The 27,803-nt window shown below is 43.0% G+C and overlaps 1 protein-coding gene across 1 annotated transcript in view; it reads right to left on the reverse strand.

The window, feature by feature from the left end:
• Positions 1-11,757: 11,757 nt before the first annotated feature.
• Positions 11,758-27,803, reverse strand: part of SLC8A2 (solute carrier family 8 member A2) — an 82,005-nt gene continuing 65,959 nt past the window's right edge. The window contains exons 6-8 of the mRNA XM_075258970.1: positions 24,487-24,586; positions 15,020-15,295; positions 11,758-14,928 (exon numbers count right to left, since the gene is read on the reverse strand). Of these exons, the coding sequence (XP_075115071.1) occupies positions 14,552-14,928; positions 15,020-15,295; positions 24,487-24,586 (753 nt within the window). The 3' untranslated portion in view covers positions 11,758-14,551. The remainder of the gene's footprint in view (positions 14,929-15,019; positions 15,296-24,486; positions 24,587-27,803) is intronic.

Consider the following 27,803-nt stretch of genomic DNA (forward strand, 5'->3'; position numbering starts at 1 on the left):
AGTTTCCATGTTTCTTTATCACTGGGCTCTCCCCTCCCCCTTCTCCATAGACTTCTCCATAGAAACTTGGGGTGACACTGAAAGTCTACTGTTAGCTGCTGCAGTATGTCAATGCCTGGGTTTCTTTTTCATTGAGATTTTTCCTTTCTCCTTCATAGGCTTCAGTCATTTGAAGGTGAGTGAAGTTATTAGAAGAAAAGAGCCAGGTAAGTGGGGAAAGAAGCATTTTATGATATATTCCAGAATTTATCTCATTCACCCAAACTGTTAATTTACATAAAATTTGCTTAAAGCCGAGCGACCATTTACCATTATTGTAGAATGTGAAGTTTTAGGGTCAGACCCCCATCAGATATTGATGGACTATCCTAAGATGTGGTTGGTGCACATGGCTTTGACCTGACCCTTACCCTGTAAGGTATGGATGGACCTTCTAGAGGAGTCTCATCTAATCCAGACCCCCCCTTCCCCTATAAACCAGAGTGGTCTCTATTCTGGCGATGTAATACACCCAGGTCATCGGGGGGCGCCATAGGTGTTATCTTCGAGCTTCCAGCACACAAGACTGTAGGGTGGGTGAGCTCCTGGTGGAGCAGAAGACCTCCTACGGCCAACAGATACTCCTTCGTCTTCCCGTCCTATCACTTCTCCGCCAGTTTTACACGATTTATAGTAATTGCTGTCTGCAATAAAATCACAAATCAGGGGCGGCCTCGGCCATGTATAATCCAGGAACAAGTCAATCAACGTAAGGAAGCGGCAGAATGATCCGAGGAGCCAAAGAAGATCTTCATCACCCCACATCAGTGCAAGTGACTTCTAAAAGTTAGGTGTCAGCAGAATGTTCTAGATCGTGTGGACGTAACATATCAGGAAAAGTCGTGGTGGCCGCCATGTCTCGTCTACCCACAGGCAGCTAGTGCGGGCTGTCAGTCGGCAAGATCTCGGCTACCCAACCAAGGAGTGACAGATTGGAAATACCCCCAAGAAAGTGATTTCAGGATCGGTTTTAAAATCCGATCTCCGATCATTTTCCAGCCGATCACAATCGTGAAATTTGCTTGATCGCCGATCGGGATCCGATCTTTCCCCATCCCGATCACTCAACCCTAGTGACTTTATGTTTATGGAGTAGGGTTGAGTCGATCTTGAGATTTCAGGATAATTTTTAAAATCTGATTTTTGATAATTTTCCAGCCGATCGCGTTCGTGAAATTTGCTCGATCGCCGATGGGGGATCCAATCTTTCCCGATCGCTCAACGCTAGTGATGAACACTGCAGCTGAATCCAGGGCGGACCTCCAGCAAGACCTATCCTAAAACCTCTTTATCTCTGAATTCCTTGGAAATAGGTTTTCTAAGTCGATGACCCCTTTAAATTTGCTTGGTCTACTTGTGCGACCACCTGCACCCGGCTCCAGTCCATGACCCCAGTGTGTGACGTTCCCCCCAAGACCTGACACGAGGTCGTGGGTCATCAAAGGGAGACGACCACTGGCATTGGGTCAGGATCCAGCTTTCCTTCACGACTGACCGGCCTCATACACATGTGATGAAACAGATTTGTTCCTGTTGCTCCAGCCCTGGGGTATCAGAATTTGCTGCCTGGAGAAAGCCAGAGCAGAGTCTGCTTATAGAATCGCCCCGTGACCTGCAATTTTATCATTCCAATGGATTTATCAAACATAAACAAGTCGTAAAGCGGCGGCCGGTTACGTCTCACACCCCGTGACAGCTTGGAATGGCCCCATCATGGCTCAGAGCTGCAAAGTTTATGTTTTTTGCAGCACCAAGGGTTTAAGGTGCAACAGCGCCCTCGTGAGCTCATGTGAAGTGCAGAATGACAAACCCTATTCATTTCTATGGGACTCCATCAGATGCTAAAAAGCGAGCACTTATACTCTGCCTGGGCAGCCGTATCCATATACAGCGAGCAGGCGCTGCCACCTGCTGGACAGATTGCTGCATTGCTCCTATCCCAGATTGCTGCCTCTCTCACCCCTGTTTTTTTAGGGCTCATTGCTCTCAGATTTGAGCGGCGGACGCCTGTAATGAAGTCAGATAGCGGTGCTTGTTTGTCCTTCCTGGAAAAGAGAAACCCTGAATTTCAGCAGTTACTTAAAATCGACTTTACACGTCCCTTGTAGCAAATACTCGCCGCATACCCCATAAAAAATCTGCAGCATTATTTTTTTGGTAATTCTGAGTTGCCCCTCTGTCATTCCTCCTGGCAATGTGTCAATAACTCCACCAGTGAGCGTTACCATTGCTTACCTGATAACTGTCCTAGGTTCAGAGGAACAGTCCCTGATTTCGGGTGCTGTCCCGTAGTCCTGGGACAACAACCTAAAGGAGGAGGCTATTATAGTGTAGGGGACGTTATACTGCTTCAGTGTGGGGGCCACAATGAGGGGACATTATACTGCTTGGGACATAATGGGGAGACATTATACTGTGGTGGCCAAAATGAGGGCACATGATATGGCGGGGGCCATAATGGGGAAACATTATACTGCGGCGATTCCTGGGATTGGTAGAGTCCTCGTATTTTACTGTTCCGCTATCTCAGGACAAGACATTTCAAGGAATCGCAGATTATGGGGCACTTGGCCTACGTTATAAGGGGTTTTGGTAACAAAGAGGATGAGTTCAGTATAGGAGGAATTTTATACAGCGGCTGCGCTGCACTTCCTACACTGAGCTCCAGCTTGGGAGTGGCGCTGTTTAACAAACAAATCTCAGGAACCTTTGAGCTGACCCAGAGCCGTGTCCCCTTTACTATCAGAAGTGAACCCCAGTGATATTGGGAACATATCCTACTTCTGCTGTGTCTATGGCTGTCAGTGTTTTGGGGTCTCTGTTTCTATAAATGTTATGAGGCTCTGTTGTCGTCAGTATTACAGGGGCTCTGTTGCTGTCAATGATATGGTGGCTTTATTGCTGTCAGTATTATGGGACTATATTGCCCTAAGTAGCAATATCTCATTCGGATATTTGGATATTTTCCATCTACAGCAGGACGATTCTTTCTGCAGGTTTCCTCCGTATATTTCACCTCCACAGAGAATCCGCAGCAGGCCCCGCCTGTAACACATCTGGATATGGAGGAATCTGCAGTACAACTCCCCTGGATTTTTTCACTACATGTGAACATATCCATAGGAAGGATTCTTTACTGTTACTGCATTAGGATGTCACTTCAGCTGGCGTTATTATGGCGTTACAATGGCTGCCTCTGTTATGGGGTCAATGTGCCATCAGGAGTAATGGAGACTATGAAGAAACATTCTTTCCATCTCTCAGTGCTAGTAAAATCATAAAAACAATCATTTATGGATAAAAAAAAAGTCTTGGCCAAAAATTGAGGCATATCATATAATACAGGAAGGAGATTAAACACTGTGATGTCACCGAATGACCAGATCTTAAATTATCTCATCATCTTCATCAGAAGCTAGACAGCGCTGCAATACCACAGATCACCAGGAGGGGGAGACATAAAACCTTCTAGTACCCATGACTAGTACCCATACCCATGTCTATCACCTGTACCCATGACTAGTACTTGTATTCATGTCTAGTACCTATACCCATATCTAGTACCTGTACCCATGTCTATTACGTGTACACATCTAGTTCCTGTTGCCATGCCTATCAGCTGTACCCATGTCTAGCACCTGTACCCATTTCTAGTACCTGTACTCATGTCTAGCACCTGTACCCATGTCTAGTACCTGTACCCATTTCTAGTACCTGTACCCATGTCTTGTACTTGTATTCATGTCTAGTACCTATTGCCATGTCTAGTACCCATATCTAGTACCTGTACCCATGTCTAAGACCTGTACCCATTTCTAGGGCCTGTACCCATGTCTAGGACCTGTACCCATGTCTAGTACCTGTACCCATGTCTAGGGCTTGTACCCATGTCTAGGGCCTGTACCCATGTCTAGGGCCTGTACCCATGTCTTGTACTTATACCCATGTCTTGTACCTGTATCCATGTCTTGTACCTATACCCATGTCTAGTACCTATAACCATGTCTTGTACCTGTATCCATGTCTTGTACCTATACCCATGTCTTGTACCTGTATCCATGTCTTGTACCTGTATCCATGTCTTGTACCTGTACCCATGTCTTGTACCTGTATCCATGTCTTGTACCTATACCCATGTCTAGTACCTGTACCCATGTCTTGTACCTGTACCCATGTCTAGTACCTATACCCATGTCTTGTACCTATACCCATGTCTTGTACCTGTATCCATGTCTTGTACCTGTATCCATGTCTTGTACCTATACCCATGTCTAGTACCTGTACCCATGTCTTGTACCTGTATCCATGTCTAGTACCTGTACCCATGTCTAGTACCTGTACCCATGTCTTGTACCTGTACCCATGTCTTGTACCTATACCCATGTCTAGTACCTGTACCCATGTCTTGTACCTATACCCATGTCTTGTACCTATACCCATGTCTTGTACCTGTATCCATGTCTTGTACCTATACCCATGTCTTGTACCTGTACCCATGTCTTGTACCTATACCCATGTCTTGTACCTATACCCATGTCTTGTACCTATACCCATGTCTTGTACCTGTACCCATGTCTTGTACCTATACCCATGTCTAGTACCTATACCCATGTCTAGCACCTGTACCCATGTCTTGTACCTATACCCATGTCTAGCACCTGTACCCATGTCTTGTACCTATACCCATGTCTAGTACCTATACCCATGTCTTGTACCTATACCCATGTCTTGTACCTATACCCATGTCTAGTACCTGTACCCATGTCTATTACCTGTACCCATGTCTTGTACCTGTATCCATGTCTTGTACCTATACCCATGTCTTGTACCTGTACCCATATCTAGTACCTGTACCCATGTCTAGTACCTGTACCCATGTCTAGTACCTGTACCCATGTCTTGTACCTGTACCTATGTTTTGTACCTGTATCCATGCCTTGTACCTATACCCATGTCTAGTACCTATACCCATGTCTAGTACCTATACCCATGTCTAGTACCTGTACCCATGTCTAGTACCTATACCCATGTCTAGTACCTATACCCATGTCTAGTACCTGTACCCATGTCTAGGGCCTGTATCCATGTCTAGGGCCTGTACCCATGTCTAGTACCTGTACCCATGTCTAGTACCTGTACTCATGTCTAGGGCCTGTACCCATGTCTAGGGCCTGTACCCATGTCTTGTACCGTCTGGGTAGGTGGCTGGGCCCCAAACCTCGCTGCCATAGAGAAGGATCGGGGAGATGACTGCGTCAAATATCTTCAGCCAGACCCTCACCGGTGGTTTGAGGTGGTACAGTTGTCTTCTGATGGCGTAGAAGGTTCTGCAGGCTTTTGCTTTCAGGGTTTCTATTGCTGCTTTGAAGCTTCCTGATTGGCTGAGCTCCAGCCCCAGGTAGGTGTAGCTGTTGGTTTTCTCCAGTGTGGAGCCGTTCAGTGTGAATTGTGGGGTGGTGGAGGCTTTATTGTGGCCCTTCTTCTGGAATACCATGACTTTGGTCTTCTTCTGGTTGATGGGTAGGGCCCATGTGGTGCTGAATTTTTCCAGCACTGACAGGCTTTCTTGGAGGGCTTTCTCGGTGGGGGCCAGGAGTAGGAGGTCATCGGCGTATAGCAGGAACTTCACCTCTCAATTGTTCAGGGTGAGGCCTGGGATTGGTGAGGTCTCCAGGGCTGTAGCCAGTTCATTGATATAGATGTTGAAGAGCGTTGGGCTCAGGCTACAGCCTTGTCTGACCCCTCGGGCCTGTTGGAAGTATGCTGTCCTTTTCCCATTCACCTTCACACTGCACTGGTTTCCGGTGTAGGAGCTCTTGATGACGTCGTACGTGCAGTCAAGGTGGGATTCCAGCCCAACAGAGAACTTCCACCTGGAGTTCTGCAAATACCTGCTCCATGTCCATCGCAACACCACCAACATGGCCTGCAGGGCAGAGCTAGGCAGACTCCCCCTATGGCTCACCATATAGAAGAGGGCGCTAGCTTTCCAGGCACACATCCAGGGGAGCAAGCCTAACTCCTACCACCACCAAGCATGGCTAAGCCACCTGAGCAAACCAGACACTCACCAACCAAACAACAGCCAACCACCAAACCAAAAACACCAACAGATGATAACCAAGGCCGAAATAAAGGCGACCACAGAGGCAAATAGAGAGCGGTACATTGAAGAATGGAGAAACGAAATAAATAACTCCAAGAAACTCACCAATGTGTACCAATCCCTACAAAGGGACTACACCATGGCCACCTACCTGGAGAGAATACGCCACCCCAAGCACAGACAGACCGGTACAGACTGAGCGCCCACAACCTAGAGATAGAGACGGGGCGATACAGGCAGACGTACAAGCCACGGGAGAAGAGACTGTGCCAGCACTGTGACCAGGGGGTCCTAGAAGACGAGACCCACTTCCTGCTACACTGCACCAAATACTCAGCTGTGAGGGCCGTCTACTACCAAAGACTCTCTGCCCACATCCCAGACTTCATATCTGCAGACGAGAAGAGGAAACTCTACATCCTACTGGGAGAAGAAGAGGCCACTGTGGAGATCGCTGCCCAATACGTGTCCAGCTGTCACCAAACCAGAGGAAGATGAGACTCCACGGACTGTTATATTTATCCCAATACACCCGCCCCACCCCCACCTCCCCATATAGCAGTCACCAACGAAGAGGAAGATGAGACTCCACGGACTGTTATACCCCAAACCAACCGCCCCGCCCCACCCCACCTCCCCACATAACGGTCACCAACGAAGAGGAAGATGAGACTCCATGGACTGTTATACCCCAAACCACCCACACCACCCCCACCACTCACCCACCCGAGTCCAACTCTCCCCCCCCCCCCCCACTCTACTAGCTTTGGCAATGCCAAATATCTATTCGGACGTGCCAATAAAGCTTTTTTGATTTGATTTGTACCTATACCCATGTCTTGTACCTGTACCCATGTCTAGTACCTATACCCCTGTCTAGTACCTATACCCATGTCTAGTACCTGTACCCATGTCTATTACCTATACCCCTGTCTAGTACCTATACCCATGTCTAGCACCTGTACCCATGTCTAGTACCTATACCCCTGTCTAGTACCTGTACCCATGTCTAGTACCTGTACCCATGTCTAGCACCTGTACCCATATCTAGGGCCTGTACCCATGTCTAGGGCCTGTACCCATGTCTAGTACCTGTACCCATGTCTAGCACCTGTACCCATATCTAGGGCCTGTACCCATGTCTAGGGCCTGTACCCATGTCTAGTACCTGTACCCATGTCTAGCACCTATACCCATGTCTAGGGCCTGTACCCATGTCTAGGGCCTGTACCCATGTCTAGTACCTGTATCCATTTCTAGGGCCTGTACCCATATCTAGGACTTGTACTCATGTCAAATCAAATCAAACAAGCTTTATTGGCATGTCCGAATAGATATTTGGCATTGCCTAAGCTAGTAAAGTGTGTGTGTGGGGGGAGTTGGATTCGGGTGGGTGAGTGGTGTGTGTGTGTGGGGTGGTTTGGGGTATAACAGTCCGTGGAGTCTCGTCTTCCTCTTAGTTGGTGACCGCTATATGGGGAGGTGGGGTGGGGCGGGTGGTTTGGCATATAACATGTCTAGTACCTGTACCCATGTCTAGGGCCTGTACCCATGTCTAGGAGCTGTACCCATGTACCTGTTCCCATGTACAGGTCACCAAAGATCCTGTAAGCTAAACCAACTAATAACACTTAGGAAGGTAAAGTAAGAGAAGGGAGAACTATGGGTAGGATGTGATATAGTGTCAGCTTATGTGAGAGGCACAGGGGGAGCAGGGAGGAACCTTCACAGAAGACAGAGGGCAGAAGAGAAGGGGGCGGGACTTTGATGAGTCCGAGATCTCATGATAATTCTCAACAGTAGAGAGAGACCGCCTGTCTATGTGATCATGTGACTTGTTAAAGGGCTTTTCCCATGAACATAATAATATGTAAATTTATAGACTACTAAAGATTAAACATTTGTGTAAATAAAGTTTTATAAGGGGCAGCACAGTGGCTCATTGGTCAGCACTGCAGCCTTGCAGCGCTTGAGTTCTGGGTTCGTATCCCACCAGAAGCAACATCTGCAAGGAGTTTGTATGTTCTCCCTGTGTTTGCATGGATTTCCTCCCATTCTACAAAGACATACTGATAGGAAACAAAATCTACATTGTGATCCCTCTATCATATATCCCTATAGGGGGCTCATAATCTACATTAAAAAATTATAAATAAATAAAGTTTTATAGATTTTCTCTATCCAACTTAGTGGTGACTTTGTAAGTGACATACAGTGGATATGACCATGAATATTGGATCTTTCTATGGTCTGGGACTTGTCAGAAAACCAGCCATGATGTCCTTATTGTGGTCGGGTTATCTTCTCATACATGTAGTGTCCTCCTGATAACCAGCCATGATGTCCTTATTGTGGTTGGGTTATCTTCTCATACATGTAGTGTCCTCCTGATAACCAGCCATGATGTCCTTATTGTGGTCAGGTTATCTTCTCATACATGTAGTGTCCTCCTGATAACCAGCCATGATGTCCTTATTGTGGTCAGGTTATCTTCTCATACATGTAGTGTCCTCCTGATAACCAGCCATGATGTCCTTATTGTGGTTGGGTTATCTTCTCATACATGTAGTGTCCTCCTGATAACCAGCCATGATGTCCTTATTGTGGTCAGGTTATCTTCTCATACATGTAATGTCCTCCTGATAACCCGCCATGATGTCCTTATTGTGGTCGGGTTATCTTCTCATACATGTAGTGTCCTCCTTATAACCAGCCATGATGTCCTTATTGTGGTCAGGTTATCTTCTCATACATGTAGTGTCCTCCTGATAACCAGCCATGATGTCCTTATTGTGGTCGGGGTATCTTCTCATACATGTAGTGTCCTCCTGATAATCAGCCATGATGTCCTTATTGTGGTCAGGTTATCTTCTCATACATGTAGTGTCCTCCTGATAACCAGCCATGATGTCCTTATTGTGGTCGGGTTATCTTCTCATACATGTAGTGTCCTCCTGATAACCAGCCATGATGTCCTTATTGTGGTCGGGTTATCTTCTCATACATGTAGTGTCCTCCTGATAACCAGCCATGATGTCCTTATTGTGGTCAGGTTATCTTCTCATACATGTAGTGTCCTCCTGATAACCAGCCATGATGTCCTTATTGTGGTCAGGTTATCTTCTCATACATGTAGTGTCCTCCTGATAACCAGCCATGATGTCCTTATTGTGGTCAGGTTATCTTCTCATACATGTAGTGTCCTCCTGATAACCAGCCATGATGTCCTTATTGTGGTCGGGTTATCTTCTCATACATGTAGTGTCCTCCTGATAACCAGCCATGATGTCCTTATTGTGGTCGGGTTATCTTCTCATACATGTAGTGTCCTCCTGATAACCAGCCATGATGTCCTTATTGTGGTCGGGTTATCTTCTCATACATGTAGTGTCCTCCTGATAACCAGCCATGATGTCCTTATTGTGGTCGGGTTATCTTCTCATACATGTAGTGTCCTCCTGATAACCAGCCATGATGTCCTTATTGTGGTCAGGTTATCTTCTCATACATGCAGTGTCCTCCTGATAACCAGCCATGATGTCCTTATTGTGGTCAGGTTATCTTCTCATACATGTAGTGTCCTCCAGATAACCAGCCATGATGTCCTTATTGTGGTCGGGTTATCTTCTCATACATGTAGTGTCCTCCTGATAACCAGCCATGATGTCCTTATTGTGGTCAGGTTATCTTCTCATACATGCAGTGTCCTCCTGATAACCAGCCATGATGTCCTTATTGTGGTCAGGTTATCTTCTCATACATGTAGTGTCCTCCTGATAACCAGCCATGATGTCCTTATTGTGGTCAGGTTATCTTCTCATACATGTAGTGTCCTCCTGATAACCAGCCATGATGTCCTTATTGTGGTCAGGTTATCTTCTCATACATGTAGTGTCCTCCTGATAACCAGCCATGATGTCCTTATTGTGGTCAGGTTATCTTCTCATACATGTAGTGTCCTCCTAATAACCTGTCCACAATAAGGACATCATGATTAGGTTTCTGACAAGTCCCAGTCCATAGAAAGTTCTTACATTCATGGTCATGACCACTGTATCTGATCAAGACAAAAGATGTCACTGCTAATATGATTAGAGAAAATCTATAAAATTGTAAAATTTGTGATTATTTATATTTACAAAAATGTTTAACTTTTAATTGTCTACAGATCTAAATATATTTATGTTCATAGAAAATCCCTTTAAGTTTTATCACCATCTCCCAGATCTCTGCTTGCAGTAAGTGAATGAGAACATTCTAGTTCCGTTTGATGGTAACATAGTAGAGACTGATCGGCTTCACTTAAAGGGATATTTCATGTTGACAACTCTTCTCCAGGACATATGAACGTCAGCCATCGAGGAGCGTGGTTCTTGCAGGCCATGCACCCATTTGTAGGTTGCCATCTCCCTTCTTCCGTAGCCCATTATGTCCCCTAATACATACTTGTGATTTGTCGTCTGAATATGACACAATAAAACACTTTTTTTTTTTCAAAATAAATAATTATATTGATAAAGTTATAGCTTTTTCTTGCATTAATATGACATGCTGAGGACCTTTCTGTGTCCGCGGACTCAGAGAGATGAGGGGAGAGACAGCCAGAGACAAGGAGGCATGAGAGAGATGCGGCAACCGGGAGGTAAGAGGGAAGTGGGGGCAAGATGGAGACAAAGATGGACAGAAAGGAGATAAATGACAAAAAGTAGTAAACGGGGGGAAAGGAAAGGGAGCGCAGAGAGAAGAAAGTCAGACAATAGAAGATGGATGGATCGAACAGTGGTCAACTAAAGAAGATCAAACCTCCAGGTGTTTTTATTTGGCTATCCTGTAATAATAGAGGGTCACACTGGCCCACCAGAGCAACAGAGGAGCCTCCTCCACATTAATGGACCCCAAAGAACCCCATTTTCAGGCCATTTTGGATTCAGTCCCTTGGGTCTATATTTAAGGGAGGATTCACATATGAATAAGATATTAAAGGTGCTTGTGGTAATGATCTGTATAGATGGATGAAGGAGCTCGAGAACCATCTCTTCTGGTGGGTCCAAAGATCCTCAGAAACTGATAACATTGCAAAAATATGGAAAAAGAGAAGACGGAGAGGTGTCAAATGATTAGGAAGGTTGTCCAAAATTGACACTTACCACCTACACTATTCACAGGGTAGGCTATAACTAGAGTTGAGTGAAATAGTCAATGATCAAGCCAGATTGGACTCAAATTTTCCATACGTTTCATGTTTCAACCTCAACCTGAAACGTTGGGGGTGAAATGATTGTACTCTGGAATCTCATACTCGCTGAATACTCACCTACCGTTACCTCTTATGGGCCCTACAGCGCTCTGTCTCTGCCCCTTGATGACAGTGATGTCACATGCTCGGGATCACCGCTGAGGCCTGTGACTGGGCACGCTGAGCGTCACGATATCTGAAGGGATGTCAAATCTTTTGGGTCTCCTCTCAGTGTCTGGCGTCTGTTGCGTCAGTGTCTGGGTCACCATTGAGGCCTGAGGGGGGGTGAGGCGGCCTTAAGGAGGTGCATCAATGTCTTGATACTATGGTGAAGAGAACCCAGAGAGGGCGCCAGATGATGAGGAAGAGAAATAATTCATAGAAGTAATCACAGTAATCCATAATAATTCATTGTGAATCTTCTCTTAATAATTCTAATAATAAATGGGGGACATGGTTGGAAGTCGGCAGTCAGACCTATCCTGTGGCTGGTGGGAAGTGTCAATTGTGGGGCAACCCCGCGAAGAATTACAGATGGGTAACCTTTCGAAAAGAAGACAACAATGTAATGGAAGACTGAGAAATATGTAATAAATAATGTCAATGATAGGGCAAAAAGCAACATAAAAGAGTAAAATAATGGAAGGAAAGCAAAAGTGCATCAACCCAACCTAAGAAGCCTCACAAAAGATGTGCGGGGTGAGGGTAAGATGGAAAGGGAAAGTAGTAGGAGCGAGGAGCTCAGGAAGACGGGAGGAAGTAAAGCGATCAGCCTCTGGGTGGAGACAACGTGGGATGGACAGATACACGGACTAATACACTGAAGGATGTCGCCGGCATTACATAGAAAACAGCCATGGGGGAATATCAACAGTACAAAGGGCAGTGTTATCTCCTCTCAAAGTCCGCAGTGCCCTCTTCTGGCATAGGAGCTGGGACCGACGTATCCCAATATTTTTCTTCTTTTTTGGTAAGCGTATAAACAGGAAATTTTCATCAGCATTTCACCTGCCATCTGTTGCAGAACTGGGGCTTGGTCGTTGGGTGTGCTTATTTAGGTCTGCCCAGTCATACACACATACCGCTTGTCTTTGATCAGATTACTCAAGTACCAACCACTTGATCGATCGCCTCATGTTGTGCCTCTGTAGATGATCACCGTGAGGTGAGGCTAAATCTGAACGGAAAACAAGAAGGATTTGCAGAAAAGTCAAGAAATCTGAGCCTATGTTTTCACTACAACCCATTTTTGGCAAGCCTGTCTCTTCCTGGACCGCAGCCAGTATTCAATATTGCCAAGTCCAAGATCTCAGATCGATGGATGGCCAACGAAAGAGATGATGTAGTTCCAGAAACTGGCTAACATTTATCTACTATACGGTATTATATAGCTGGATCTGGAAGACTCACAGCTGGATCTCGAAGTCTTGAGCGCGCGTAAGAATGAAATGGTGAATATGTCAATGTCTTCCGAAGAGGGCAGGTTGGGTTGGATGTCACTGAAAACTTCAATAGGTGCCTGTTCCTCTTAAATACAGATATTCACTTGATTTACCATCAAACTACTTTGGCCTAATGTTTTTTGCCACTTTTAGAAGCACCTCTATTTATAACTTGGGAAAAAGAAGGTCCTCACATTACGGAAGGAGCTCACGGTGATCCAACTCAGCAGCTAATCCCATCTTCACCATGCTAGGAGGTAAATGGCTGACCACTGTGCTGTTTTTCTATACTCACAACCTGGCTTCCACTTGTTTGGGCAGTGACATGCAGGAGCTGCTGCCCCAAAAAAATCTAAACAAAGGGCTAGGGAGGCTGGCAAATGGCTTTATCCTGATTGGCTTGGGAATCCCAGGGCTTGAAGGTGACCATCCATCGGTACGTCAACACTCCAATCTAACAGTACTGATGGACAACAAGGGCAGTGGAAGCTGAAAGTTGAATTACTACTTATAGGAATCTACATGTAAGGTGCCACACGTAAGGAAGAGAAGGTTCTTCCCTCCAAGGTGACAAGATCAACATGAGGCATAGATTGAGTTCCTTTACCAGGGGAGCTATGACCACTGGAGTGTCTCCCATATCTTGAGTTTTAGGAGAACATTGGGAGGACAAAATGACTAGACTTCAAGAGGTGGTAAGTGAATGGGGTTCAACCAGTCATACCAATAAGGAATCTAGAAGTAAGAGCTGTCAGTAGTAGACAAAGTGGAATATGAGGACTGGAAATTTTTCGGGCACTACGGAATACTACAGTAGACTAAAATGCCCTCAACGGTTCCTCTCCAAATATTAAAGTCACTGAAAAAGTAGATTGGAGTTTGGAAAGTAAGGTCTGTGCACCAATCATCTTTCATACTGAACACTGTAAACTTTACGGACTATGACCATCTCGTTACGGTCACTGGAGTTGGCCAAAATGGTGAAAAGTATGGATTTGTGTCGGTAACCCTTATAACCATGGTATTGTATCAGTCTTTGAGTATAGATGGGTGTCTGACATCAGATAGAATAGCACCAGTGTTTGTTACCGGGCTACAGAGTCCGCTTTCATTGTCACTCCAGTAGAGAGTCTGACATTTGGGTTGTGGCTTAAAACATACTCACCATTATAATAGGTATTTTTGGCAGCCATATTGGTGGCTGTTCCTATAGTCAACTCTTCATTCACCAGGAACATAACTGAAGTGCCTTCTACCTTAGTCCCAGCGTCCACTTTCATGAAGATTGGTTTGGTCCACAAACTACTTCCGTAGAAGATGGGTTCCTCAGAACCTCAACTGATAACATGACACTGGAGAACATGGAGATAAGAAGTCTATTTGCTGTAACTTGTAGTATGAGTAAAAATCTCAACACCACCTTAAGAAGTTTAGGTTTGTGCGTCTCTCCTCAACTGTCGTCACTCATTCTATGATTTGTTCCCAACATATAGGACCATCTAATTTGTCCTTTGTTTGTTTTTTTGCAAAATTGTGCTACTTTACCCAAGAGATGTTGGAGCGATGAGACCCAAAATGGAAAAAAATTACAAAAATAAATAAATTATCCCTTTTTTTTTTTTGCCCTCAGCTTCACCCTAATGAAACGTCTCACAACCTATGTGAGTGGCAGCCCATGGAATGTTTGAGTTCTAGACAAGAGCCTCTTCTTGTGTCTTCCGTTCCCCCTTAGAAGCCCTTGATATGGCAGTAGGCTTCCAAGCTAGAGAACAAGATGTAGAGGAACCAGAGGCCTATGAACAGCATGGCAGTGAGGGTCTTGGAGAGGCGAGACCCTCCGAGTTCCCCTCCTATATGGGGTCTGCGGCGATATAGGAGGACACTGATGTTGATGAATGCAAAAATGGTGAAGAGCGTGACCGAAAAGGCCAATGTACCCGCATCCACCACAAAGTCTTCTCCTTGGATGGCCCAATAGATTGCAGCTACGGACCAGGCCACCCCAATGCCCAAGAAGACATTCACTGCGTTGCTGCCCGTCACGTTGCCGATGCAGGCGTCTGCATACTGGTCCTGTGTTGCAGCCACCTTACTTGCAAACGTATCTGCAAAAGAAAGCAAAGATGGAAAATAATAATGGCGGAGCTGTGCATTAACCCCTAATATACCACTGCTAACACTCTGGAAAATCCCTACCTGGGATAGATGTGCCAAGTGCCACAAACACCACAGCTGTCACTGAGTCCTTCAGCCCTACGGTGCAACCAAAATGTGAGGCCAAATCTCCTATGACCGCAGTTAGCATTCCCACAATGGTGATGCAGACCAAGAAGCAGGCCCAGCCATTCCAGTATTCTGTCGGGGGCACAAAGGCGAACAGAACTTTCCAGAACACTGTCAGGAAGTGCATGACGTAGTCAAAACAGGAAGGGAGTCTTTCGTCTCTTCCATCGTCCTCCTCTTCCTCATCACCTAGGAAAATAAGGGGGGAATCATACAAGAACATCACAGGCCACATAGAGAAATTAGCCTCAAGATCTGTCTTTGTATACATGTATCTCGGAGGACAGGGCTGGTTATCTGTCAGCTCAAAAAACGCGTCAGGTGTTATGTAGGAGACGTTCTGGGATTGCATTAGTTTAGCTCAGCTCCCATTTGCTTGATATCTGCTGTGTTGGGCTCCCACCAATCTGATATTGATCCTGGAGAACCCCTTTAATCCACCACTAGAGGCGGGATATACCACTGTCTACACTCAGGTTCATCGGTTTAGCAGAAACGTGTAGTAATGTTATTCATACTTCCCAACTTTTGAAAAGTAGAAAGAGGGATAAAATGTTTGGTGTGCTCAGCGCGCCGCAGCAAATTTGGCTCCGCCCACTTTTATGTTGACTCCGCTCATTCTCATTCATTTTTCATGTGCTCCCACACAGTATAATCCTACAGTCACCCGTAAATAATATGTCCCCCCCTCCATCTCTCCCCCAGTTTCATATACACCTTTCATCTGCCACCAGTTTCATGTCCCCCCGTCTCTGCCCAGTTTCATGCCATTCTCCCCCCTTCATCTGCCCACAGTTTCATGTCCCCCCATCTCTGCCCCAGTGTTATGGCGTTCTTCCCCCTTCATCTGCCCCAGTGTCATGCTGTTCTTCCCCCTTCATCTGCCCCAGTGTCATGCCGTTCTTCCCCCTTCATCTGCCCCAGTGTCATGCTGTTCTCTCCCCCTTCATCTGCCCCAGTGTCATGCTGTTCTCTCCCCCTTCATCTGCCCCAGTGTCATGCTGTTCTTCCCCCCTTCATCTGCCCCAGTGTCATGCTGTTCTCTCCCCCTTCATCTGCCCCAGTGTCATGCTGTTCTCTCCCCCTCTATCTGTCCTAGTGTCATGCTGTTCTCCCCCCCCCCTCATCTGCCCCGGTGTCATGCCGTTCTCCCCCCTTCATCTGCCCCAGTGTCATGCTGTCCCCCCCCCCTTATCTGCCCCCAGTTTCATGGGCCCCCTACATTATGTTCCACCTTAATGTTTAACACAAACACTTACACTCACCTTCCAACTCTCCCCCGCCGCTCTCTCCACTCTCTCACTCATACACATATTGTAGGTGCAATGCCGGAGCGCAGCGTCAAAGCTGAGCTGTGACAGCTCCTGCTTTAAATGCCTATGTATTCAGCTCATCGGCGCTGTAGGACCTTCCACTGACCGGGACCGCGGGACAGGACATCGAAATCGTGAGTGTCCCGCGGAAATCTGGACGGTTGGGAGATATGATGTTATTATAAGTGGCCTCACAGAAGTAACCTATAGCATTATAGCGGGTTATTATTACTCACTATCACTAGAGGGCGCCAATGTCTTATGAAAATGATGTTATACTGGGGCAGGAATTTCTTGCCATCTGAACATACCCTTGTCTTAGTAGTCTCCCGGATTGTGTCACATCCAGGCTTATGCAATCTTACATATGGGCGCTATGTTGTCTCCTGGCTATATATTCACTGCCTTAAAGGGGCATGTATGAACATGACAGACCATAAAGTCAGTTAGATGGGGCACAGTATAGGGGGCTGCTTCACGTGTACATGGACCAGGTTAGTAACGGTTTATGTCACAATATAAAAAATATTCCGGACATCTACCGTCAATGACAATCTTCTTGTGTCCCTTTATATATTGTAATCCGGCGTTAATTAGAAGGATCAAACAATTAATGTATAATGAGTGGTTTAGTATAAATCTGGGCAGATTAGAGGATACTTACAGAGGCTTACACAGAAGTGCCCTGTAGGGGGCAGATATGTGTGAGTAAGAGAAAACTACAAGTGGGGGAGCCCTGAGGAAACAGACCCGGCATCAGATACCCTGCACATGAGGTATTATAGCATGACAGCTGCCAAAAAACTAAGGGGCTTATTCCAATATCAAGTCATAGCCACCATCAAAATTCTGGTCAATTCTGGCTTCTGCTGTCGCCACCTGCAACCCTACAGGCAAAGCCCCTGTGATACCCATAAACACTCACAAACTACCCACTTTGAGGGTTGTTTTACCCAAAGTCTGCAGACCCTTTATGATTTGCCTGGTGCGGTCGGATGACTTCCAATAAGCACTGTATATACCTTTCTTTACTAAATCACTGTGTATTATCCTGTACTGTGACATCACTGTGTGTATTATCCTGTACTGTGACATCACTGTGTGTATTATCCTGTACTGTGACATCACTGTGTGTATTATCTCTGTACTGTGACATCACTGTGTGTATTATCCTGTACTGTGACATCACTGTGTGTATTATCTCTGTACTGTGACATCACTGTGTGTATTATCCCTGTACTGTGACATCACTGTGTGTATTATCCTGTACTGTGACATCACTGTGTGTATTATCCTGTACTGTGACATCACTGTGTGTATTATCCTGTACTGTGACATCACTGTGTGTATTATCCTGTACTGTGACATCACTGTGTGTATTATCTCTGTACTGTGACATCACTGTGTGTATTATCCCTGTACTGTGACATCACTGTGTGTATTATCCTGTACTGTGACATCACTGTGTGTATTATCCCTGTACTGTGACATCACTGTGTGTATTATCCTGTACTGTGACATCACTGTGTGTATTATCTCTGTACTGTGACATCACTGTGTGTATTATCCTGTACTGTGACATCACTGTGTGTATTATCCTGTACTGTGACATCACTGTGTGTATTATCCTGTACTGTGACATCACTGTGTGTATTATCTCTGTACTGTGACATCACTGTGTGTATTATCTCTGTACTGTGACATCACTGTGTGTATTATCTCTGTACTGTGACATCACTGTGTGTATTATCTCTGTACTGTGACATCACTGTGTGTATTATCCTGTACTGTGACATCACTGTGTGTATTATCCTGTACTGTGACATCACTGTGTGTATTATCCCTGTACTGTGACATCACTGTGTGTATTATCTCTGTACTGTGACATCACTGTGTGTATTATCCTGTACTGTGACATCACTGTGTGTATTATCTCTGTACTGTGACATCACTGTGTGTATTATCCTGTACTGTGACATCACTGTGTGTATTATCCTGTACTGTGACATCACTGTGTGTATTATCCCTGTACTGTGACATCACTGTGTGTACTATCTCTGTACTGTGACATCACTGTGTGTATTATCCTGTACTGTGACATCACTGTGTGTATTATCTCTGTACTGTGACATCACTGTGTGTATTATCCTGTACTGTGACATCACTGTGTGTATTATCTCTGTACTGTGATATCACTGTGTGTATTATCCCTGTACTGTGACATCACTGTGTGTATTATCTCTGTACTGTGACATCACTGTGTGTATTATCTCTGTACTGTGACATCACTGTGTGTATTATCCTGTACTGTGACATCACTGTGTGTATTATCTCTGTACTGTGACATCACTGTGTGTATTATCCCTGTACTGTGACATCACTGTGTGTATTATCCCTGTACTGTGACATCACTGTGTGTATTATCTCTGTACTGTGACATCACTGTGTGTATTATCCCTGTACTGTGACATCACTGTGTGTATTATCCCTGTACTGTGACATCACTGTGTGTATTATCTCTGTACTGTGACATCACTGTGTGTATTATCTCTGTACTGTGACATCACTGTGTGTATTATCCTGTACTGTGACATCACTGTGTGTATTATCCTGTACTGTGACATCACTGTGTGTATTATCCTGTACTGTGACATCACTGTGTGTATTATCCTGTACTGTGACATCACTGTGTGTATTATCCCTGTACTGTTACATCACTGTGTGTATTATCCTGTACTGTGACATCACTGTGTGTATTATCCTGTACTGTGACATCACTGTGTGTATTATCTCTGTACTGTGACATCACTGTGTGTATTATCCCTGTACTGTGATATCACTGTGTGTATTATCCTGTACTGTGACATCACTGTGTGTATTATCCTGTACTGTGACATCACTATGTGTATTATCCTGTACTGTGACATCACTGTGTGTATTATCTCTGTACTGTGACATCACTGTGTGTATTATCCTGTACTGTGACATCACTGTGTGTATTATCTCTGTACTGTGACATCACTGTGTGTATTATCCCTGTACTGTGATATCACTGTGTGTATTATCCTGTACTGTGACATCACTGTGTGTATTATCCTGTACTGTGACATCACTGTGTGTATTATCCTGTACTGTGACATCACTGTGTGTATTATCCCTGTACTGTGACATCACTGTGTGTATTATCCTGTACTGTGACATCACTGTGTGTATTATCTCTGTACTGTGACATCACTGTGTGTATTATCCTGTACTGTGACATCACTGTGTGTATTATCCTGTACTGTGACATCACTGTGTGTATTATCCTGTACTGTGACATCACTGTGTGTATTATCCTGTACTGTGACATCACTGTGTGTATTATCTCTGTACTGTGACATCACTGTGTGTATTATCTCTGTACTGTGACATCACTGTGTGTATTATCTCTGTACTGTGACATCACTGTGTGTATTATCTCTGTACTGTGACATCACTGTGTGTATTATCCTGTACTGTGACATCACTGTGTGTATTATCTCTGTACTGTGACATCACTGTGTGTATTATCCTGTACTGTGACATCACTGTGTGTATTATCTCTGTACTGTGACATCACTGTGTGTATTATCCTGTACTGTGACATCACTGTGTGTATTATCTCTGTACTGTGACATCACTGTGTGTATTATCTCTGTACTGTGACATCACTGTGTGTATTATCCCTGTACTGTGACATCACTGTGTGTATTATCCTGTACTGTGACATCACTGTGTGTATTATCTCTGTACTGTGACATCACTGTGTGTATTATCCTGTACTGTGACATCACTGTGTGTATTATCCCTGTACTGTGACATCACTGTGTGTATTATCTCTGTACTGTGACATCACTGTGTGTATTATCCTGTACTGTGACATCACTGTGTGTATTATCTCTGTACTGTGACATCACTGTGTGTATTATCCTGTACTGTGACATCACTGTGTGTATTATCTCTGTACTGTGACATCACTGTGTGTATTATCCTGTACTGTGACATCACTGTGTGTATTATCTCTGTACTGTGACATCACTGTGTGTATTATCCTGTACTGTGACATCACTGTGTGTATTATCCTGTACTGTGACATCACTGTGTGTATTATCTCTGTACTGTGATATCACTGTGTGTATTATCCCTGTACTGTGACATCACTGTGTGTATTATCTCTGTACTGTGACATCACTGTGTGTATTATCTCTGTACTGTGACATCACTGTGTGTATTATCCTGTACTGTGACATCACTGTGTGTATTATCTCTGTACTGTGACATCACTGTGTGTATTATCCCTGTACTGTGACATCACTGTGTGTATTATCCTGTACTGTGACATCACTGTGTGTATTATCTCTGTACTGTGACATCACTGTGTGTATTATCCCTGTACTGTGACATCACTGTGTGTATTATCCCTGTACTGTGACATCACTGTGTGTATTATCTCTGTACTGTGATATCACTGTGTGTATTATCCCTGTACTGTGACATCACTGTGTGTATTATCTCTGTACTGTGACATCACTGTGTGTATTATCTCTGTACTGTGACATCACTGTGTGTATTATCCTGTACTGTGACATCACTGTGTGTATTATCCTGTACTGTGACATCACTGTGTGTATTATCCTGTACTGTGACATCACTGTGTGTATTATCCTGTACTGTGACATCACTGTGTGTATTATCTCTGTACTGTGACATCACTGTGTGTATTATCCCTGTACTGTGATATCACTGTGTGTATTATCCTGTACTGTGACATCACTGTGTGTATTATCCTGTACTGTGACATCACTGTGTGTATTATCCTGTACTGTGACATCACTGTGTGTATTATCTCTGTACTGTGACATCACTGTGTGTATTATCCTGTACTGTGACATCACTGTGTGTATTATCTCTGTACTGTGACATCACTGTGTGTATTATCCCTGTACTGTGATATCACTGTGTGTATTATCCCTGTACTGTGACATCACTGTGTGTATTATCTCTGTACTGTGACATCACTGTGTGTATTATCTCTGTACTGTGACATCACTGTGTGTATTATCCCTGTACTGTGATATCACTGTGTGTATTATCCTGTACTGTGACATCACTGTGTGTATTATCCTGTACTGTGACATCACTGTGTGTATTATCCTGTACTGTGACATCACTGTGTGTATTATCCCTGTACTGTGACATCACTGTGTGTATTATCTCTGTACTGTGACATCACTGTGTGTATTATCCTGTACTGTGACATCACTGTGTGTATTATCCTGTACTGTGACATCACTGTGTGTATTATCCTGTACTGTGACATCACTGTGTGTATTATCTCTGTACTGTGACATCACTGTGTGTGTTATCCTGTACTGTGACATCACTGTGTGTATTATCCTGTACTGTGACATCACTGTGTGTATTATCCTGTACTGTGACATCACTGTGTGTATTATCCTGTACTGTGACATCACTGTGTGTATTATCCTGTACTGTGACATCACTGTGTGTATTATCTCTGTACTGTGACATCACTGTGTGTATTATCCTGTACTGTGACATCACTGTGTGTATTATCCTGTACTGTGACATCACTGTGTGTATTATCTCTGTACTGTGACATCACTGTGTGTATTATCCTGTACTGTGACATCACTGTGTGTATTATCCTGTACTGTGACATCACTGTGTGTATTATCCTGTACTGTGACATCACTGTGTGTATTATCCTGTACTGTGACATCACTGTGTGTATTATCCTGTACTGTGACATCACTGTGTGTATTATCTCTGTACTGTGACATCACTGTGTGTATTATCCCTGTACTGTGATATCACTGTGTGTATTATCCTGTACTGTGACATCACTGTGTGTATTATCCTGTACTGTGACATACACTGTGTGTATTATCCTGTACTGTGACATCACTGTGTGTATTATCTCTGTACTGTGACATCACTGTGTGTATTATCCTGTACTGTGACATCACTGTGTGTATTATCTCTGTACTGTGACATCACTGTGTGTATTATCCCTGTACTGTGATATCACTGTGTGTATTATCCCTGTACTGTGACATCACTGTGTGTATTATCTCTGTACTGTGACATCACTGTGTGTATTATCCCTGTACTGTGATATCACTGTGTGTATTATCCTGTACTGTGACATCACTGTGTGTATTATCCTGTACTGTGACATCACTGTGTGTATTATCCTGTACTGTGACATCACTGTGTGTATTATCCCTGTACTGTGACATCACTGTGTGTATTATCTCTGTACTGTGACATCACTGTGTGTATTATCCTGTACTGTGACATCACTGTGTGTATTATCCTGTACTGTGACATCACTGTGTGTATTATCCTGTACTGTGACATCACTGTGTGTATTATCTCTGTACTGTGACATCACTGTGTGTATTATCCTGTACTGTGACATCACTGTGTGTATTATCCTGTACTGTGACATCACTGTGTGTATTATCCTGTACTGTGACATCACTGTGTGTATTATCTCTGTACTGTGACATCACTGTGTGTATTATCCTGTACTGTGACATCACTGTGTGTATTATCTCTGTACTGTGACATCACTGTGTGTATTATCCTGTACTGTGACATCACTGTGTGTATTATCCTGTACTGTGACATCACTGTGTGTATTATCTCTGTACTGTGACATCACTGTGTGTATTATCCCTGTACTGTGACATCACTGTGTGTATTATCCTGTACTGTGACATCACTGTGTGTATTATCTCTGTACTGTGACATCACTGTGTGTATTATCCTGTACTGTGACATCACTGTGTGTATTATCCCTGTACTGTGACATCACTGTGTGTATTATCTCTGTACTGTGACATCACTGTGTGTATTATCCTGTACTGTGACATCACTGTGTGTATTATCCTGTACTGTGACATCACTGTGTGTATTATCCTGTACTGTGACATCACTGTGTGTATTATCCTGTACTGTGACATCACTGTGTGTATTATCTCTGTACTGTGACATCACTGTGTGTATTATCCTGTACTGTGACATCACTGTGTGTATTATCCTGTACTGTGACATCACTGTGTGTATTATCTCTGTACTGTGACATCACTGTGTGTATTATCCTGTACTGTGACATCACTGTGTGTATTATCCTGTACTGTGACATCATTGTGTGTATTATCCCTGTACTGTGACATCACTGTGTGTATTATCCTGTACTGTGACATCACTGTGTGTATTTTCTCTGTATGTAATATGTATTGATATACGAATACCCCCTCTTCACAGCATCTCTTGGGTTTATCTGTTCCCCTACATATTATTGTTTGTTACTTTGTTAGTGTATATATGTAATTTTATAATAATAAAAAATTATATTTTGTTATATATTTTTCTGGTGTTTTTTTGTGTCTTATATACATATAAAAACAAATAAACAATTCCCAGTTCCCAGGTTCTTTATTGCTGTCTTAGTTCAGTGATTTGTATAGAATGACATGAACCCATGTGATGTATTCATTCCATTATCCAGAGTTTTAAATAGGGTCATGCACTTGTATTCAAGAATCAGTCGCTGTTTTCTTGATTTAAAGTTCCCTTTTAAGATCAAGATTTTCATGTCATTGGTGATATTATGATCTTCCTGGCAGAAATGTTTGGGCACAGGAAGGTCCATTCTTTGTTGTTTAATTGTATGGCGATGTGAATTAATTCTCATTCTGAGTTTCTGTCTGGTCTCTCCAACATACAGATTATCAGTGGGACACTTGGTGCACATTATTACATACACTACATGCGGGGTGTTACAGGTGAACGTACCTGGGATTTTATATTCCCTGTTAGAGTTTGGTATCTCTATCCTGTCAGTGGTCAGTATGTGAGAGCAGGTTTTGCACCTTTTCTCTCCACACGAAAGCCAGGAAGCTTCAAAACGTTATATTCTGTCATCATTATGAGTTAGCCATTAAAAAAAGGTATCACCTACTGAAGACTCTCAAGTTTTTTGTTTTTTATATGTGTATACGGTTTATGCCTCACCTGCGCTGACAGTGATGGCTTCCATGAACTGTTCCCTCCAGGAGTGGGTGCCGATCACCAGCGCCAGGTTTGTCTTCTTTATAAGTTTGTCCACTGTACTCTGTAGGGAAAGCGAAGGACGGTCAGTACATTCAGGTTGCTGCGTTGTTTGGAGATTCCCCCCTATAATTTTACAATGCCCCCATATACAGCCCCAATCTATCTTCACTACAAAGGTTTCGGTTGCTTTGGGTGACAAGTTTTGATCTGTGAGTGTTATCTCCAACCCTCTGGGGTCTATGTGGCGCCTCGCTGCAGGCCGATGTCTACAGACTTGTCCTCTCTGCCGCACCATCCTGGAAATCTCACCATGTTTGACCGTAGTCGTTATAACAACATCGATAAAGCCGTATATAAGACCGGTCATGTCGTGATCCCCCAAACAAACTGTGCCGAAATTCTCCCTTCTTTGTGAGATCATCTTGTCTAAGGGCATTGGGTCAATACAGACCCCATAAATACAACCGCCATTAATCAGCCATGTGTGAAGATGTGTCTGTATCCTGGAGCCAATGAGGTAAATAGGAATCATAAGATGATTTATCGCATACAATGCCTGCCGGGCGGCACAAAAGACTAAAATTATGATGAAGATCCTCGAGATATAAACGTAGGAATAGAAAATAATCAGAAAATCAATCAATTAATCCTAATGAGGTTTCCTACATTGGGATAAGACAGTCGTTGCCCCGCACAGGTCTCCGTAGATCCACCGCTGCCATGTCCCTCTAGTCATGTCCTAATGAGTACAGTCGTGTATTTTCGTGGCCCTTGGATACGGTATAGATCTGCACGGGCTGCAGCGATATCCAGGGAGTCATCCTGGGTCATATCCATGGGCAACATAAATAATTAACTATAAGGAATAGCATGAGGGCCTGGCTGACAAGGAATGGGGGACAAGAAAAGGAGCCAATGTGTTTAGTAAGATAGATATAAGGGCGAGTAGTTATGGACGTGTAACATCCAGATTATCCTGTAGCCGGGCTTTATCCATCCCATTCCTCCCGCTGTCTTTACATTCCCTCTTCTATCCCTCCCCACAGAGCTCCAGCCTAGATCAGGTTACAACAGCCGGTAAGAAGCTCTGGCTGTTGTAACTTAAAGGGGTTGGGGCACTACAGTCACTTATTCCATAACCACAGCAGTCAGATCTATCTATCTATCTATCTATCTATCTATCTATCTATCTATCTATCATCTATCTATCTATCTATCTATCTATCTATCTTCTATCTATCATCTATCTATCTATCTCCTATCTATCTATCTATCTATCTATCTATCTATCTATCTATCTATCTATCTATCTATCTATCTTCTATCTATCATCTATCTATCTATCTCCTATCTATCTATCTATCTATCTATCTATCTATCTCCTATCTATCTATCTATCTATCTATCTATCATCTATCTATCTATCTATCTATCTATCTATCTTCTATCTATCATCTATCTATCTCCTATCTATCTATCTCCTATCTATCTATCTATCTATCTATCTATCTATCTATCTATCTATCTCCTATCTATCTATCTATCTATCTATCTCCTATCTATCTATCTATCTATCTATCTATCTATCTCCTATCTATCTATCTATCTATCTCCTATCTATCTATCTATCTATCTATCTATCTATCTATCTATCTCTCTCCTATCTATCTATCTATCTATCTATCTATCTATCTATCTCCTATCTATCTATCTATCTATCTATCTCCTATCTATCTATCTATCTATCTATCTATCTATCTCCTATCTATCTATCTATCTATCTATCTATCTATCTCCTATCTATCTATCTATCTATCTATCTATCTATCTATCTCCTATCTATCTATCTCCTATCTATCTATCTATCTATCTATCTCCTATCTATCTATCTATCTATCTATCTATCTATCTATCTATCTATCTCCTATCTATCTATCTCCTGTCTATCTATCATCTATCTATCTATCTATCTATCTATCTATCTATCTATCTATCTCCTATCTATCTATCTCCTATCTATCTATCTTCTATCTATCTATCTATCTATCTATCTATCTATCTATCTCCTATCTATCTATCTTTCTAACTATCTATCTATCTATTTCCTATCTATCTAACTTTCTATCTCCTATCTATCTATCTATCTATCTATCTATCTATCTATCTCCTATCTATCTATCTTTCTATCTATCTCCTATCTATCTATCTATCTATCTATCTATCTCCTATCTATCTATCTATCTATCTATCTATCTATCTCCTATCTATCTATCTTTCTATCTCCTATCTATCTATCTATCTTTCTATCTATCTATCTATCTATCTATCTATCTATCTATCTATCTATCTACTATCTATCTATCTATCTATCTCCTATCTATCTATCTATCTATCTATCTATCTCCTATCTATCTATCTATCTATCTATCTATCTATCTCTCTCCTATCTATCTATCTATCTATCTATCATCTATCTATCTATCTATCTATCTATCTATCTATCTCCTATCTATCTATCTATCTATCTATCTATCTATCTATCATCTATCTATCTATCTATCTATCTATCTCCTATCTATCTATCTATCTATCTATCTATCTATCTATCTATCTCCTATCTATCTATCTCCTATCTATCTATCTATCTATCTATCTATCTATCTATCTATCTATCTATCTATCTATCTCCTATCTATCTATCTATCTATCTATCTATCTATCTCCTATCTATCTATCTCCTATCTATCTATCTATCTATCTATCTATCTCCTATCTATCTATCTATCTATCTATCTATCTATCTTCTATCTATCTATCTATCTATCTATCTATCTATCTCCTATCTATCTATCTATCTATCTATCTATCTATCTATCTATCATCTATCTATCTATCTCCTATCTATCTATCTCCTATCTATCTATCTATCTATCTATCTATCTATCTATCTATCTATCTCCTATCTATCTATCTATCTATCTATCTATCTATCTATCTATCTCCTATCTATCTATCTCCTATCTATCTATCTATTTCCTATCTATCTATCTATCTATCTATCTATCTATCTATCTATCTATCTCCTATCTATCTATCTATCTATCTATCTAATATAATCTCAGCACTTCAGGCTCTATGTGGCGGTATTATTTGGATATTATATGGGGATGTTATTAGATCGCTGCTTGGTATCACAATGGTGATCTGTATATGGCGGTATTATTCCAGCATCATATGGCAGTATTTTATGCGCCAAAAGCTTCCATGAATATGATATG

The sequence above is a fragment of the Leptodactylus fuscus genome, chromosome 11, assembly GCF_031893055.1.
Source record: "Leptodactylus fuscus isolate aLepFus1 chromosome 11, aLepFus1.hap2, whole genome shotgun sequence".
In the NCBI taxonomy this organism is placed as follows: domain Eukaryota; kingdom Metazoa; phylum Chordata; class Amphibia; order Anura; family Leptodactylidae; genus Leptodactylus; species Leptodactylus fuscus.